The 18,110-nt window shown below is 39.1% G+C and overlaps 1 protein-coding gene across 2 annotated transcripts in view; it reads left to right on the top strand.

Moving 5' to 3' along the window:
* The window catches only part of tusc3 (tumor suppressor candidate 3), a 112,764-nt gene that overhangs the window by 33,826 nt on the left and 60,828 nt on the right, over positions 1-18,110 (top strand). For both annotated transcript variants that reach the window (XM_073865784.1, XM_073865790.1), the window contains exons 3-6: positions 979-1,096; positions 6,715-6,855; positions 15,768-15,908; positions 16,545-16,634. In XM_073865784.1, the coding sequence (XP_073721885.1) occupies positions 979-1,096; positions 6,715-6,855; positions 15,768-15,908; positions 16,545-16,634 (490 nt within the window). The remainder of the gene's footprint in view (positions 1-978; positions 1,097-6,714; positions 6,856-15,767; positions 15,909-16,544; positions 16,635-18,110) is intronic.

Below are 18,110 nucleotides of genomic sequence, written 5' to 3'. Positions count from 1 at the left end.
TTGTTCCTCAGCTGAATATCAAGCCTTTGAGACTGAACCTTTCTCCCACTAGTGCTATTCAAAATCTACTTATCATCTGACTACATCATCCGATCTACCGGCTTTATTGAATAAAGATAACGTACTGGACCAGTCGAGTGTGCTACCAAAATAGAGGAAGTTAATTTAAAGCGGATCGACCTTTAGACGCCCAGTCACCCTTTCAACGTGACCCGTAATGCTTTTTTAATTATCTGCCGTCTACTCGATTCGCATGTTTATGTATATTCACTTTTTCCTCCATCTTTTACCCTTGATCTCTCTTTCTTTCTCACTCTCTCACTCTCTCCGCCGTTTTGTTCTGAAGGACTTTGCTTTCCGAGCAGCTTCGACTGCAGTAAAGTCTCAATGACAGATCAGTTAACTTCAGCTCGGCCAATCCTTTTCGAAACTGGACACTCAGCAGAGCATTAAACATTAATGCGCATTTAAGCATGTTTGTTTTAACCCCCTGCAGAGTGTTTGAGCGCTCTTTATTGATGTTTTATAAGTACACTTTATTGATGCTAAATAGCTTTTGCAGACACTTTCCACCTTTTAAACTCATATGAGTGGGTACACCTGCATATTTTTGCTGTGAGAGTCCAGGTGGATAAGCATACATCTTTTTAATTGTCAAATCTTTGTGAAAATTAATTTACAAGACATAAGGATTCCTAGAAACTAGCAAGTGGATTTATACGTTCCGTCTGCAAAGGACAGATCGCTATTTATCAGCATTGTCATTGGCTTATTTTCTCCCTTTATTTATGCTGTCTTCCCCGTGTGCATTGCAAAGCAATCATTGTAAAAAGTAACAGTGATGACACTCATCTAATGAATTCATTCTTGTTGCCTTCATGCTGTTTGCTGGCTTCCTTCTAATGAATAATATCTTATTTTCGCGTTCACGTTTTACATCTCACTTTGTCTCCCTACTTGTGAAAATGTCTGTTACAGGCAGGCTAATGAGGAATACCAGGTGTTGGCTAACTCCTGGCGATACTCTTCGGCCTTCTCTAACAAACTCTTTTTTACGGTTGTGGATTACGATGAAGGGGCTGACGTCTTTCAGCAGGTAATCAATCCACTTCTTTATCTTTTCCCACATAACTGCATGAATTTCATCAGGTCTGTCTGCCTGTTCACTTGGAAACATAATAATATTAAAGACCCATGATTTAACTAGGCCCGAAATATAATTTTTGGTATTTTTGGCAAAGATGGCAGATTTCAGGAGTGAACTTTATAGGGGGTTGGGGGCTTCTTCATAGTAATAACCTAGTAGAATAACCCCGCAAAATAGATTAGAAATGGATGATCATTTAAACAATTTATGTAAAAAATTATTGACGATGGGCTGTTGAGTTATTTGAAAATAATGCACACCCATGGTGGTAATGTGGCCAGACGCGAAGCTGAGGGTGTGCATTATTTTTAGTTATTCGCTTATACCACGATTACCACAGACATTGCTAAGACATTGCTCTGGTGGTTATTTTAAGACATTTAACAGGTTAGGTGTGCATTTATCGAAAAATAATGCGTATCCGTGGAACATTTCTAAACCAATCAAAATAAAGCATTCAACAGCCCCTTGGTATAGGTGAGGAATAATTGACGTCGGGCCATTGAATTATTTGAAAATAATGGACACCCAAAGTGGTAATGTGGCACGACGCGAAGCTGAGGGTGTGCATTGTTTTTAAATAATTCAACGGGCCATTTAGTTATTCTGCTTTTACCACAGTTACCACAGACATTGCTAAGACATTGCTCTGGTGGTTATTTTAAGACATTTGACAGGTTAGGGGTGCATTTATCGTAAAATAATGTGCACCCATGGTACATTTCTCAACCAATCAAAATAAAGCATTCAACAGCCCCTTGGTATAAGTAATGAATAATTGATGATGGGCCATTGAATTATTTGAAAATAATGCACACCCTCAGCTTCGCGTCGTGCCACATTACCACTTTGGGTGTCCATTATTTTCAAATAATTCAATGGCCCGACAATGCGAAGAACATACTGAGATGTCCATTTTTTTCAAACTATTTAAAGGAGTCATATATTCATCTTATACCATGGTTATCACAAACATTGCTCTGGTGGTTATTCTAAGACTTCTTTAAAGGAAAACACCACATTTTTATTGAAAACACATTTTTTTATATTTTACCATGTTCTTACCCCAACATACTGTAGGCGAATTAATGCATACCTATCTTTTTTCAATGCGTGCACTTAATTGTTGTACAGCGCGTTGCGAATGTGTTAGCATTTAGCCTAGCCTCATTCATTCCTTAGGATCCAAACAGGGATGAATATAGAAGCCACCAAACACTTCAATGTTTTCCTATTTAAAGACTGTTACATGAGTCTTACAAGAGTAAGTATGCTGGCACAAAATAAAATGCGCGGATAAAAAAAATGAGAACTATATTGTATGGCGGAACAGCACTTAAAGGTCGAAGTGCTGCAAAATAAGTGCTCTTCCACCATACAATATAGTTCTCATTTTTTATTAGCATAAAAAAAGCCATGTAACAGTCTAAGAACATAGTAAAATATTTAAAAAACAGTGCTGTTTTCCTTTAAAGGTTAGGTGTGCATTTTACAAAAAAAAAAAAATGTACACCCGTGGAGCATTTCTCAACCAATCAGAATAAAACATTCATTAGATATAAAATGTAATAATAAACAATAATACATAAATTATAATGTGTTACCACTTTTACTTTTTGTATTCACATTGGTCTGTTCCTATACACTCATACACAAAATATCTCGACTTTAGCCCTATTCGGACGGGATTCGTTTTACAGGGGGACCTCTGAGAAAATCGTGCTTCTCAGAGGTCCTCTGTGTTTTTAATCCCGTCCGAATCGGCCATGTCTGTGTTTTTCTCTGACGACCTCCGTAAGAATTCCAGAGCAATTTACCTACTGTTTTTCGCCGAACTCAGAGGTCCTCTGAGAAATGTTATCCCGTCCGGATGCAAATGTCTGTGTTTGCCCGCAATATCTTTTGAAAACGCGGTTCATTTCGTGTTTTGGCCAACGTGATCTGCCTTAAGATCTTACTAATGCGCGTATATTGTATTTCCTGAGTCCCATTCATTCAGATATGGATGTTTTTTCGCATTCTGCAAAATAAAGTAATTAAATCAAGACGAGCTGAATATCATACACTGTTATGACTAAACACTGTAATATCATTAACGTTATAAGAAACTCTGTTCAAAGTTGTTCAACTCCGGAAAGGTAATGTTAATTAATAAAGATAATAAATTGTTATTAATCATTATTTCTTCATTTCTTTGGGTTTATTATAAGCAGACAGTTATATAAAACACGTAGGTTAACGTTACTTTAGTAGGATTTGTATTTTTTTTTATTTGTTAAAATTAAATTAATAAATTGCATGTTCTGTCATAATTTTACATTTAAAGCAAAATATTAAACATTACAAACACGCGTATCTAGAGCACGTGCTCTTCTGCAACGCCCAAATGCATGAAACAGACACTCCCATCTCTGGAATAGCCTGCATCATTTTAATCCCGTCCAAATCGGTACATAAAATCGCAGACGTCCTCGGGGGCACGTTGAAACTCAAACGTTGTTTGGAAAACTAATCCCGTCCGAATAGTGCTTTTGACTGACAACTTCAGGCATTACATTTTAATGCAGCAAGAATATTCAAATGGAAAATAGCTCCCTGTCTGTTTTTGATGTAATGAAATGTCACACTTCTCTGAGGCGAATTACAGAGACGAAAATCTTTATGACACAGAACACGCACATTAATTGAACAAACGCTGATACGAAGCTATCTTGCTGCACTTTTCCCGCTGAAAAGAAGCTTGATCAAAGTGACGTCTTACACACTTATGCCTGCAGTGCTGTATCTGAGGTACAGGTAACGACAGGCAATTAGAGTAGCATTACTGAAATTGATTTGCTTGAAATTTGTGATTTATGCCTATTGGCTGATAAACATACATTTACGAATTTGGCAGATGCTTTTATCCAGATTGACTTTCAGTACATTCAAGTTTAACATTTTATAAGTATGTGTGTTTTATGGGAATCCAACCCTGACCTTTGCACTGCCAATGCAAAGCTCTACCAACTGAGCTACAGGAACATGTGATCATATAGAAGGTTAAAGATATCATAAAGATATCCCACGAATCTAGCAGATTAGATGCACATGAGCTACCTGAATTTTCAGCTAGTTTATGTGAGGGTTTCGGCGGGGTCTTAAAAATTGAAAATCAAAAGATCACCCTGGCTTCGGATCAGAGGGTTTGAAAGGATCAAAATGTCCCCTTCTTCTCAGCTTCTCAGAGGTCAGCCATAAAAGATTTCTGTTAGTTGTCGAAGCAGTCTTATCTGATTGAACTGGACATTTGTTTATGTTAACCCACCAAAATCCAGTCCCAATGTAGTTGGGGAGATGTCTGGAGTGCTTTGTTATACGCTGTTCAATACAATTTCATCATTGAAGATTTCTTAAAACTTCATCCTAAAGTCTCAACTGTCTCGTAATATCTTAAAAGGACATTCCACTTTTTTTGAAAATATGCTCATTTTCCAGCTCCCCTAGAGTTAAACATTTGATTCTTACCATTTTGGAATCCATTCAGCTGATCTCCGGGTCTGGCGCTACCACTTTTAGCAAAGCTTAGCACAATCCATTGAATCTGATTAGATCATTAGCATTGCGCTCAAAAATAACGTATCAATCGTATCAATATTTTTCCTATTTTAAACTTGACTCTTCTTTAGTTACATCGTGTACTAAGACCGAATATAGTCCCCTACCATTAAAAGTAAACAAGCAGACTATTTTCGGGCAGTGCATAATATCACTACGCTTGCTGCAGCCATGTTACATCAGCAATGTCACTGATTATTACGCCAGTGTGAGAGTATAGTTCCTAGCCTAGAAAATCGCAACTTTTAGTTTTCTGTCGGTCTTAGTACACGATGTAACAACAGAAGAGTCAAGTTTTAAATAGTAAGAATATCCAAACTCTTTGTTTTTTTTGCCCAATGCTAATGGTCTAATCAGATTAAATGGATTGTGCTAAGCTATGCTAAAAGTGCTAGCGCCAAACCCAGAGATCAGCTAAATGGATTCCAAAACAGTAAGAATCAAATGTTTAATTCTATGGGAGCTGGAAAATGAGCATATTTTCCAAAAAGTGAAATGTCCCTTTAAAAACATATGGCCGCATGCGCACTGGACTGTAAAATTGGACTTCAGTTTATTCATAATGGTCTTAAAAAGTCGTAGATTTGACTTAATGAAACCTGCAGAAACCCTGCCACAGTTTTACAGGTGCACTTCCCCTGAAGCATCTTAGATTGCTCAAGGCAGAATGGTAGTAGCCATCTTTGTGTTGCCATATCTTTAGCCACTAACATATCAGTCCATGATTATAAGGTTCCTGCATTTGACATAATGATGTGACCTTCTGTTTAAACTGAGTTGTAAATTCAAAGGTTGTAGATTTGAACCCCCACAGCATAAATTGTTGCTTCGTAGAGACGTTGTTTGTTAGTTAGCTCTGGATTAAAGCAAAGTTCAGCAATATAACATTTTCCAATAAAAAATCTGTTTTTGCATATTAGAGGTAAATGTAAACATCACTGAATAGGTTATTTCTTTTTCATCATGCACACCGCAAATAAAATAATAAATTCACCTGACTTCATATGCATGAGAATGCTAAAACGTGGAAACATACCTGTAGGCATATGTTTAAAAATTCTGATTTATTCACAATTTATTCTTTATTCAAAACAGGAACCCTGTTGTCCATATTCATTGCAAGGTTCAAAATAATTTTGCATGCTTAAAATGTAGCGCAGCTGCCATTTAACATTTATTGGGAACCGAGACTGCCTCTGTTTATCCAAACTCACACACATCACTACCAAACCCATTTCTTGGAGGACGTGTGGGTTAATGTTGATTTGATGTGTTTTCATCCAGAGCATGAGGACAGCGGTATTAGTCAGTCCATTAGCATGCTAATAAACAGATGTGTGTTAGAGGTGCTAGTTATTAATGCTCCCCGATGTTTTTAAGGGACAAATTTTCTCACCAGCGATTACACCCCATGATTAAAATTATATGTAATTACACGAATATCACTTAGCCATATTTTCCCTCATTTACTCACCCATATGTCATGTCATTTCATCCTCTTACTATTTTTTCTTCATGAAATACATAACATGTTAGCAGAATGTCCATTTTTCTTTTTTCAAAACTATTCCTTTAAGACTTCGTCTGTCTGTTCTTCATTCTATCATTATTTCTCCTCTTTGACTACTCGCATATTTCCACTTTCTTCTGTAATCACCTTCCTGTTGTTCTCGCTCTCTCTTTTCAGCTATTCATTCTTGTTGTGGGTAATTCACCTCCCTCTGGAGGCTCCTGAATTGCTCCCGTCCCCTTCCTAAAAGAAATCTCTGCAATATGCATCACGTTGTTCCCGCTGCGTTATTGATTTATTAGTAGATATTAATGTTTTTGTGCTCTTGTCTCTATTCTATTCATCACTCCCCGCCCTTCCCTCCCCTCATCACTCCTCCTGTGTTTAATGCTCTCTTCTGCTCTTCACTACTCTTTGTTTATCTCCCGCCCTTCTTATCCAACTCTGTCCTGTCCATCAGCTGAACATGAACTCTGCCCCCACATTCATGCATTTCCCAGCCAAAGGGAAGCCGAAGAGGGCGGACACCTTTGACCTCCAGCGGATTGGTTTTGCCTCCGAGCAGCTGGCAAAGTGGATCGCAGACCGCACCGATGTGCAGGTACGTCTGCGCTCATGCAAAAACTATATACAGTACTGCAAATGTCTTTAAAGGCCACATTATAGTCTATTTTTTTAAAGTGTACGGGTTGTGTGTCCGCTTGACAAATTTTTTTGTATCAGAAGAGTGCGTGCGGATTGTAAGCACACCGTCGGATTTTTGAAGCCCTGTATGCGTAGGTCGCGCATGTGCGTACGTACAGTAGTATGTAGTATGTACCCCAATGCACATGCATCCAACGTACACGTACGAGTTAAATAAACTATACTTTGCAAGGCTGTGTGTTCAGCTGTGCGCATACATTCGCGTAAACGTAAAAAAAAACATACAATACTCTGGCTTTTAGTTTAAGCATCAGATGTCAAACTCATGGCCTCTCCAGAAGTCGTTCAGTGAAGTTTTCAATCTTTATAAGACTTTTTAATTTTGTTTGAGGCACTTAGTAGCAAATTAACTCGATTCTGCTTTGCTTATTTACTTTATTTTTCTTGCTTGTTATTTTAGATCAACAGAAATTTAAATCACAGTGTGTACCCATTATCCATTTTTTTTTGTGTGTTTTCTGCACAATTTTTTTACATAGACTGATGCATTATTTTGTACATCTGTCTATAAAAGTTACTAAAAAAGGCTCTACATGGCCTTCAGGTGGTCTCTTTCTGTCTTAATGTCATTGGGTGTCCAGAAGAAGCTGTAATGTTTTATCACTCAGTCTCAAGTCCATTTGAGCCTTTGAGCACCACACAAGTCCTGTCTGGTTGAATGGAGAAGATTGATGTCTCGCATTCAATCAGTTTAAACCTGACAACTGTACCATACATTTTGTTGCATTCCCCAAGTTTTACAGTAATATATTCATAGCAATACTATAGTATAGTATAGTAATAACACTGCATTGTCAGTGCTAAGGATTTTCTACTAGCCCTGTTGTACCAATGTTTGATTTTTCTTGCCCGTCCAAAATTGTTAATGTTACACCACAAAAGCACTAAAAATTAATTGGAACTATTTATTGTTTTTTTTTTTCTTTTTCTTTTTTGCACATGTAACCTTAATAAATTAGGTTAAGACACCATAGGCTCATATAAATTTAAAATATTGTTAAAGACAAATAAGCAGTCGATTATAAAAATAAGAACAATTTATCAAACTGTGAGCACAAATAAATGCAATACTTTAATGGACCCCAACACTTAACAGTTGTAATGCAGTTTAAAATTGCAGTTTCAAAGGACTCTAAACGATCCCAAACGAGGCATAAGTTCTTATCTAGCGAAATGATTGTCATTTTTTACAAGAAAAATAAAAATATGCACTTTTAAACCACAACTTCTTGTCCATCTCCGGTCATGTGACACGCCAGCGCGACCTCACGTAATACGTCATCATGTCAAGAGGTCATGGAGGACTTTTGCGAATCTACGCCCCAATGTTTTCAAGTGTGAAGAAAGAGGACCGTTCCGACGTCGTTGTATGTGGAATGATACTAATGAATGTCTTTGTGTCAGTTCATTGTTTAAAATGGTCCGCAAATGTGTGTTTATATATCGTCGCTGCCCGATGAAACTCACGTCATGTCCAAAACGGTTACTTTTCGGGAAGTGAAAAAAACATTGTATATCAAAAGCAGCTGAATGTAGCATTGTCATACTTGGTACGGCATCTTTAAATGTAACCATATTCTTGCCAATGTAATGATATAATCCACATTTGACCAAAATTGAGTTTAAATGGACATAGGTGCATATTTTACAGTAACAATGGTCGATACGTGTTCTTCCGATCATTAATTAGAATGGCCAAGTCGCGTTTTATATTGACAGATGAATATGCTCAGTTTATTAAATAGCCAACGTCGTAGTTAAATACGCTTACTTTATTAAATATTAATTATAAGTGTATTAAATGTCTCTTGCAAGCTATGAAGGGACAATGAATCAATACACTGACATGGTAATGCTACACGGCAGGGGCGTCACTTTGTGTTGAAAAGTGGTGGGGACAAAAGATCAGATAAAAAACATTACAGCAGGACGGGAAAAATACTGAATAACGGCGCATCAAAAATGGGCATAGCTTAGGCCAGTCAACAACAAGAAAATACTCCACATAAAACCCTCAATGTCGACTGCACACATGCAACAGTCCCTGCAACACCAGCTCAACCGAACAATGCCAAAGCACCATACCATAGAAAACAGCAGCGCGTTTAGTCAATGATTACATTGAATTTCATTACACATGTACAAGATAACTCCATAAGCATACAACGCAACATATGTGACCCTGGAACACAAAACCAGTCTTAAGCATCGCTTAAACCTGAACATTTTCAGAACATTTTAACCAAACGCCTTCAAAAAAGCGGTGGGATGTCCCCAGTGTAAATAGCACTATGCTAGACAGATATTTTGTTTGCACAGTCCTACCGTAATTTAGTCACTCCTAGACGTACATCTGGTGTCAGGGGGAACGTTTACCTCGATGAAGGAAAGATATTGTCTCCCCAGGCTATGTTTATTCGGCTATATCCAGTGCTGAGCTTCGATGAAACTTTACGAGACCGGCGAGACGCTTCACAGGCGGGAGATAGCGGCGTGATTGACAGCTTTGACACCAAATGGATATACGTGAAAATCAGATGACATGATTTCACAACTTTTCATTGGCCATTTAGGTATGTGACGCATAATGTATACGGAAATGAAGCTGGACATTCAATCCGTAGAAAAATCTCAAAATCTGCAAAATGGATATATGTGGTTTTCATCGGACAGCGACGATATGTAACACGTGACCTTTAGCCGTCATTACGCAATGACGTGAGGTCGCTCTGGCGCGTCACATGACCGGAGATAGACGAGAAGTTGTGGTTTAAAAGTGCCAAAAATGACAAACTTTTTGCTAGATAAGACCTTTATGCCTCGTTTGGGATCGTTTAGAGTCCTTTGAAACTTCGTTGAAACTGCAATTTTAAACTGCATTAAAACTGTTACGTGTTGGGGTCCATTAAAGTCCATTAAAATGAGAAAAATCCTGGAATGTTTTCCTCAAAAAACATAATTTTGACTGAACAAAGAAAGACATCAACATTTTGGATGACATGGTGGTGAGTAAATTATCTGGATTTTTTAAAGAAAATTTACTAATCCTTTAAGAATCATAATAAAAAATTGTATCCGGTGTTCATTAGATCCTCAAGGTGGAACTAGGCAGAACCGACTTACACAGCAGACCCAAATGTGGGCTTTTCCTTCAGTAAATGGAGACGGATAACATCTGACTTTCCCATCATGTTAACATAGATTTTCTCTCCAGAGAAAAATATTACCAGCATCCTAATGCGTTTCCAGATGAGCGCCTTGGAGCGTCGGCACTAATTCAGTCACCTTATTAAGACTCAGGTTCAGCTTTAATACTTTTGAATAAGTCACTAAAGGGATATATCACCTTCTGGGAATGGCTGAGTTATGTCAGAGTCAATAAAAATGGAATTTTTAAGGCAGATTTTCCTCCAGCCGAACGATCTCCAATTAGAAAGCGGCATGTAGATTACAGAGGGGTTCATATGTCAGCAAACCCTCTCCCCGTAGCAAGTCAGACCTGTTATCTTTTGATTCATCTCTTAATCGGGTTCGTGAAGGCACAAAAACACTTCTGTGAACTATGATATTTTCTGGCCAAGTATAAAAAACTGTGAAGTCTCATTGGTTTTATAAAGAGTCTGTGTAATTGTCATTCGTCTTAAACAATAGGGTAGAGTAGAGAAATGGCAAGTATAATGGATTCATCAAAAGAGTTTGTTTTTTACTCTGTTTACTTCATTACCATAACATTAGCTAAAGTAGCTATTAGTCTTTGTCGACTGATCCGCACGGATTGGAGCATTGCTCCCCCACCCCCTGGAGTAGACTGAATTATAGGTGAAGCCACCAATTTTTATCCCAGATTAATCTGATCTGATTTGGAGGCACGTAGAGCGCAGGAGAGGGTGTAGTACATGTTTTGAAGGGAAACATTAGGGCTTTGAACGTCAGGCACTAAACGTGTTTACAGCCCTCTGGGTCTCGCATCACATTGCTCATAAATGGGACATTCTGGGCATCCGATACGTCTTAGACTTACTAGCCCTCTGGGTCTGCTTTTAACATCAGGCTTTGAGGAAGGAGAATAAAAAAGTGGACGGATAGCCAACCGATGCAGCAAATAATGTGGTCACAAAGGCATTCAATGCACCTATCAATTGAGATAATTCTCTATGCAGTATTTTAGAAGAAACATACAATGCATCTTAACCACGTGCAAAAATGGTGCTGAATCATATTTATATAAAGTCACTCTAACTCTTTTTAGCACAAATACACCTTCAAGACTACAAAAACCGTAGAAGATAAGACATGCAAACATAAAAGAAAACCAAACTGGATACAAAAAGAGTTGTTACTTTTTGCCCCAAAAGAAGCTAACAGCCATTTTAGTATTGTTTGTGACTCTGTCTTGGTGACTTAGGAGTCCTCTTGACTACCCCTAACTTCTCACAGATTTAGGAGCTAGTTTCAGCACAAAAAAAACTTTAAATACTCTTACCGTGGGTTCACACCAGCTGCGTTTGAGGCGTCAAAATCGTGTGTACCGCACCTAGTTTGCCGCTTGAACAGTTTAAGTTCACTTGTTTCATTTGCGCGTGCAATTCTAGTCATCGAGACATTTACGCGGAAATTTGCGTCATGGGAGAGGCTTCTGTGACTCCACTTGCTTCCTGTAATCATGTCACTACTAGAGCAAGCTCCTGATTGGTTAACGCGACGCATTTTTCCGCCGAAGTTAACATTTTTCAACTCGCGCGTTTGCCGTGGCAACACTCAATTCGCATGAACTAGACACGCGAATGAGGCAGAATCGCGTCTACAGCGCCTAGTTTGCCGCTTGAACAATTTGAGTTTACTCGCTTCATTCGCGCATGAAATTCTAGTCATCGAGACATGGACGCGGAAATTTGCGTCATGGGAGGGGGTTTTGCGTCTCCACTCGCTTCCTGTAATCACGTCACTACTAGAGCAAGCTCCTGATTGGTTAACGCGGCGCGTTTTTCCACCAAAGTTTAAAATTTTCAACTCGCACGTTTCCCGTGGCAACACTCAATTTGCGCGAACTAGACACGCGAATGAGGCAGAATCGCGTCTACCGCGCAGCGCTAAACGCCTCATTCGCACCGCAAGACCTCCAGACGCGGGTCAAGGCGTCTTCACATTGACTTAACATTAAAAACACTCGCGCTTGACACCTGTACCGCGGCTGGTGTGAACGCAGTATAAGAGCAAAAATTTAGGAGTCCTAAAATTAGGATTGACACGCCTATTCATTTTAAGAGTTTCTTCTAAATCATCAAGTTAAGAGCTACTTTAGCCTTAAAGGGACACCAGGCAAGCCTGAGTTTTTTTTCTCTACGAAGCTCCCCCTAGTGTCTGGTAGTGAATGCTTTCAAACACACTGTCGTAAAAAGAACTGTTTTCCCTCACCACGAGCAACCCAGCTGATCAGCTGATGAGACATTTACAGATAATAACGAAACGCATTGAAAGTACAACCAAATAAATTATCAAAGTGTTACACAAAGTGCACAAAAGCATGAATGCGAGGTCTGCATCTGACTTGGATCCTTTTCTGTCTTTCCGCTCTCGCCATTCTGAAAAAGCTACACCAATGCTAATGAGTGTGCGAGCCCTCGCTCGGTCTGAAGTTCTTTTCCTTTTCTTTGCATCTTTCCTGGCTCTACCATTATACACACGTTTGCAACAATCGCTAGCTGGGTTTCGTTGGCCTGCCACTGTGCTGGGGATGCTTGCCGTAAACTGATCCTGTTTCTCGCGATATCTAAGACTTTGCGAGACTGAAGGACGCGGGTACGATACACCGAACTTGCAAGTGGGATATTCTGACTACAGGCAGTATGGATGGGCGAGAGAGTCTTCATTCGCCCTGTAATAAGTCATTTAATCATATACCATATTACGAAGATGATTAATTAACACGAAAACGTTGCCTGGTGTCCCTTTAAGATGCACTGTGAATACTGGCTCGGATCTGTATAGTGCTTTTATTCTACCTTACATGTGCTTATGTTTAAAATGTACATTTATATAGTAGGGTAAGTTGTCACATGTGTAAGTTGTCACACTGTTAATAATTCCAACACTAGAGGCTCAATCTCAAGAATCAAATAGGCACTTTGTGTGACGACTTCTTCTATAGTCAACTTTGTGTTCACATGTTGGCAAGATTGCTCTAATCTGACATTAGCACAGTTCTTATTTTTTGGCTTAAAAGGTAAAAAAGCATAATGGGGCAAAAAAGCCGATGGGACAAATTGTCACAAGTGAACCCTCTCTATTCAACAGTCTACAACGTAATAATATAAGATATGAAAATGCAATTAATACAACAAATGTGCCCAAGGCTTCCTTCTTTCATTTGGTATGAGATGTATACCAATGTGATGTATGGTGCTCAGTAAATGTTAGAGAGTGTGAAAAGTGTGACAACTTGCCCCGCTCTACCCTACTTTTTTTTTGAAAGTCAATTATATATTGTAAATATACTGTACTACGATTCATACAATTAGTACAATAGGGGCAAAATTACAATCATGCCATAAAAGTACCTTTAAATTGAAATAGAACATTTTTATTCCCCATCCGAATTCTTTTAGGCTTTTTTGTGCCAGGCTAAGTATGATTAGTATGCTTTATGCTACTGTCACTTTAATTTCAAAAGTTAAAAGAGGTACTCTAGCCAAATATCGGAGTTACCACATGATTTACTAACCTTCATGCAATCCGAGATACATAATGTCCATCATCGTTTAGACGAGCACATTTGGAGTTCTTTCAGTAAATGTCCTTGCTCTTCCAAGCTTTATAATAGTGGAAAAAGGGATTGGGGAACAACTGCTTATTTTAAACTCTATAAAATGCATTTATTCTTTACAGAAGTACTTTCCACACGGCTCCAAGGGGTTAATAAAGGTCTTCTGCAGGTAATCGATGTGATTTTGTCCCGAAAAAATACCCATATTTCAAACTTTATAAACTGTAATAACTAGCTTCCAGTAACAACGGCAACTTGGATTCACGCGATTCATGCAAAACTTTTAGCTTAGTTGCCATAGGTACGTTCTCCAGTGACTCTTTTGAATAGATTTAGTCAGAGATTGCGTCGTTACCAGAATCTATTTATTTTATGTTTAAAATATTTATAGTTTTTCTAACAAAATCACATCGATTACCTGCAAAAGCATTCCAAGGTCCATAGACCTTGCTTGTGTACATATATCTCACTTCCTGTGTCAATATACTTGACTTCCTGTGTAAATAGTCCTCACTTCTTATGTCCATATACCTCACGTTTGGCACCCATAGACCTCACTTCCTGTGTAAATAAACTTCACTTCCTGTGTAAATAGTCCTCACTTTTTATGCCCATATACCACACTTCTTGTGCTCATAGACCTCACTTCCTGTGTTGAATAGACCTCAGTTCCTGTGCCTATAGACTAGGGGTGGAACGGTACATGTATTCGTTTCGAACCGAATCGATACGGGGGTCACGGTTTGGTGCATGAATTTAAATGGAGAATACACGGTATGAAAATTAAAAAAACTTGCAAAATAATGAATGTAATGCGGAACTACTGTTAGATCCGCGGGTTCTTTAGGGACAGCTAATCTGTAGCCCCGCTTTAGCTCTGAAGCTCTGATTGGCGCCGATGCAGCCGAGCTCCGCCTGTGTATGCGCTCTATCAGAGCCCGTCTACATTCTCTGGCACTCTGCAGTTTTTTGTCAGGTTGACGGTCTAGTGAGTGAGTGAGCGAGCAGCGACAGAGAGTATGGCAAATGGTGGTGAGGATCCGCCGTCCACTTTAAGATCGTAAGTTTGGCAAAACTTCACTTTTCCAGTCAGTTACAGTAGTACAGGCGAGAGAGTGGTGGAAAAGACGAGGGCTGTGTGTCGGCGTTACTGCATATATCAGAGTTACTGCATGATTTACTCACCTTCATGCAATCCGAGATACATAATGTCCATCATCGTTTAGACGAGCACATTTGGAGTTCTTTCAGTAAATGTCCTTGCTCTTCCAAGCTTTATAATAGTGGAAAAAGGGATTGGGGAACAACTGCTTATTTTAAACTCTATAAAATGCATTTATTCTTTACAGAAGTACTTTCCACACGGCTCCAAGGGGTTAATAAAGGTCTTCTGCAGGTAATCGATGTGATTTTGTCCGAAAAAATACCCATATTTCAAACTTTATAAACTGTAATAACTAGCTTCCAGTAACAACGGCAACTTGGATTCACGCGATTCATGCAAAACTTTTAGCTTAGTTGCCATAGGTACGTTCTCCAGTGACTCTTTTGAATAGATTTAGTCAGAGATTGCGTCGTTACCAGAATCTATTTATTTTATGTTTAAAATATTTATAGTTTTTCTAACAAAATCACATCGATTACCTGCAAAAGGCCTTTATTAACCCTTTGCAGCCATGTGGATTACTTCTGTGAAAGATGGTGCAATTATTTTTTCAGAAGTTGTATCTGATCACTGTTTTCTACCATTATATGCTTGGACATTTACAAAAATAACTTCAAATGTGTTCGTCTGAAAAATGCTGGACATATGGTTTGAACCTAGAATTTTCAAAAAAAATTAAGTGTAAAATGAAGAAGAAACTTACGATTTTAAATTATTTGTAGGTCACTAATCAAAATAGATGCAATACGACAGTATTTGTTAGTCCATTTGTTGACACTAAAAATGCCAAAATTACACAGTTCTGCTAAATCGGCTAAAGTGGTTAAAATTCATTGCATCTACTGTGAGTAATTGATTCTCACTGTTTTTCCACCTCCAGATTCGGGTGTTCCGCCCACCCAACTACTCCGGGACGATTGCTCTGGCTCTGCTGGTGTCCCTGGTCGGTGGGCTCCTCTATCTGCGCAGGAACAACCTGGAGTTTATCTACAACAAGACCGGCTGGGCCATGGCTGCATTGGTGCCTAATCTATCATTATTAAGCTTTAATTTAAACTAAACTCTGGGGCCATGTTTCTTTTGAAAAGCTGCCAGATCAAACAACAATGCATATCTTGGCAGCAGTACTACGGTCAGCTCTCCCCGGCCCTCAAAGTACTTCAACAACAACAACAACCTCAACACTTTGCTACTGCTTTATAAGCTACTTTAATAAAATAAAATCAGCTGACCGTGGAGTAAACCAAGATTAAAAATTATTTATAGAGTTTTTAACCATAAAACTGCTCTATTTATTGAATCTGCAGCCACTGTGATGAGGTAATAAAAAGAGAGGTCAACAGCTCAAGGGGAAAAAGCAAGCTGAAGGCATAATGTCACCACCGGTGGCCAAACATGATAAGCTGATTTGAATATTATGTTTGATTTGCATGCTTTTCCCACCTTCGTGCGGATGCTAATTGTTGAAACGTACAGTACTTTAACTATTTTCACTGAAAGCTGAAGGTGGAAAGGATAAAGTTTGTTACCCACCATATTGATTTTAAGGGCAGTGTAAAAATGTTTACTGCAGGCTGTAAGGATGTAATCAATCTTTTTCTTTATCACTGTTTCCCACCTTACTTATCTTTCCCTCGCTTTTTTGTCTGTTCCACAGTGTGTGGTGTTTGCCATGACCTCAGGTCAGATGTGGAATCATATTCGTGGTCCTCCTTATGCACACAAAAACCCTCAAAACGGACAAGTGGTAAGTGCTCATCAACCTCCTGTGTCAATTTTCCTCACTTTTATGTCAATATTATTCACTTCCTGTGTCCATAGACCTCATTTCCTGTGTCCAGAGACCTCACTTTCTGTGTCAATAGACCTCTCTTCATGTGCCTATAGACCTTGATTATTGTCCATAGAACTTGCTATGTCCATATACCTCACCTCCTTTGTCCATAGTCCTCATTTCATGTGTCCATGTACCTCACTTTCTGTGCCAATATACTTCACTTCCTGTGTAAATAGTCCTTACTTCTTATGTCCATATACCTCACTTTTTGTGCCCATAGACCTCGGTTTCTGTGTATATAGACCTTGCTTCCTGTGCCCATAGATATTTTTGTGTCCATACACCTCACTTCCTATGTCAATAGACCTCTCTTCCTTTGCCTATAGACTTTGCTTCCTGTGTCCATAGACCTTGCTTGTGTACATATATCTCACTTCCTGTGTCAATATACTTGACTTCCTGTGTAAATAGTCCTCACTTCTTATGTCCATATACCTCACGTTTGGTACCCATAGACCTCACTTCCTGTGTAAATATACTTCACTTCCTGTGTAAATATACTTCACTTCCTGTGTAAATAGTCCTCACTTTTTATGCCCATATACCTCACTTCTTGTGCTCATAGACCTCACTTCCTGTGTTGAATAGACCTCAGTTCCTGTGCCTATAGACTAGGGGTGGAACGGTACATTTATTCGTTTCGAACCGAATCGATACGGGGGTCACGGTTTGGTGCATGAATTTAAACGGAGAATACACGGTATGAAAATTAAAAAAACTTGCAAAATAATGAATGTAATGCGGAACTACTGTTAGATACGCGGGTTCTTTAGGGACAGCTAATCTGTAGCCCCGCTTTAGCTCTGAAGCTCTGATTGGCGCCGATGCAACCGAGCTCCGCCTATGTATGCGCTCTATCAGAGCCTGTCTACATTCTCTGGCACTCTGCAGTTTTTTGTCAGGTTGACGGTCTAGTGAGTGAGTGAGCGAGCAGCGACAGCGAGTATGGCAAATGGTGGTGAGGATCCGCCGTCCACTTTAAGATCGTAAGTTTGGCAAAACTTCACTTTTCCAGTCAGTTACAGTAGTACAGGCGAGAGAGTGGTGGAAAAGACGAGGACTGTGTGTCGGCGCTTTCAGCAGTTGTTGGGTATGTGAGTGGAAGTACATCTAATCAGGGCTCTCAAGTCTCACGCATTCACCATGAGACACACACATTTCAGTCAGTTCACACGCCACACCTTGTATTTCTCACGGTGAGAAGTAGGAGATAAATTGTCCTGCTATATACAATTAATGGACAAAGCGCAGGCATACGCAGGGCAGTTCTGTCGAGTTCAGCTGCTTTTAGTTTTTTAAGTGTGCTCAACTTTACGCAGCGGCATCAGCGTCACGGTACCGCGAGAAATCTTGAGGAGGAGGCTGATTTTAAATCGCTCTCGCGTT

This window comes from Misgurnus anguillicaudatus, chromosome 3, assembly GCF_027580225.2.
Source record: "Misgurnus anguillicaudatus chromosome 3, ASM2758022v2, whole genome shotgun sequence".
Classification (NCBI taxonomy): Eukaryota; Metazoa; Chordata; class Actinopteri; order Cypriniformes; family Cobitidae; genus Misgurnus; species Misgurnus anguillicaudatus.
Note: the sequence above shows the minus strand (reverse complement) of the source record. Positions and strands in the feature narration are given on the sequence as shown.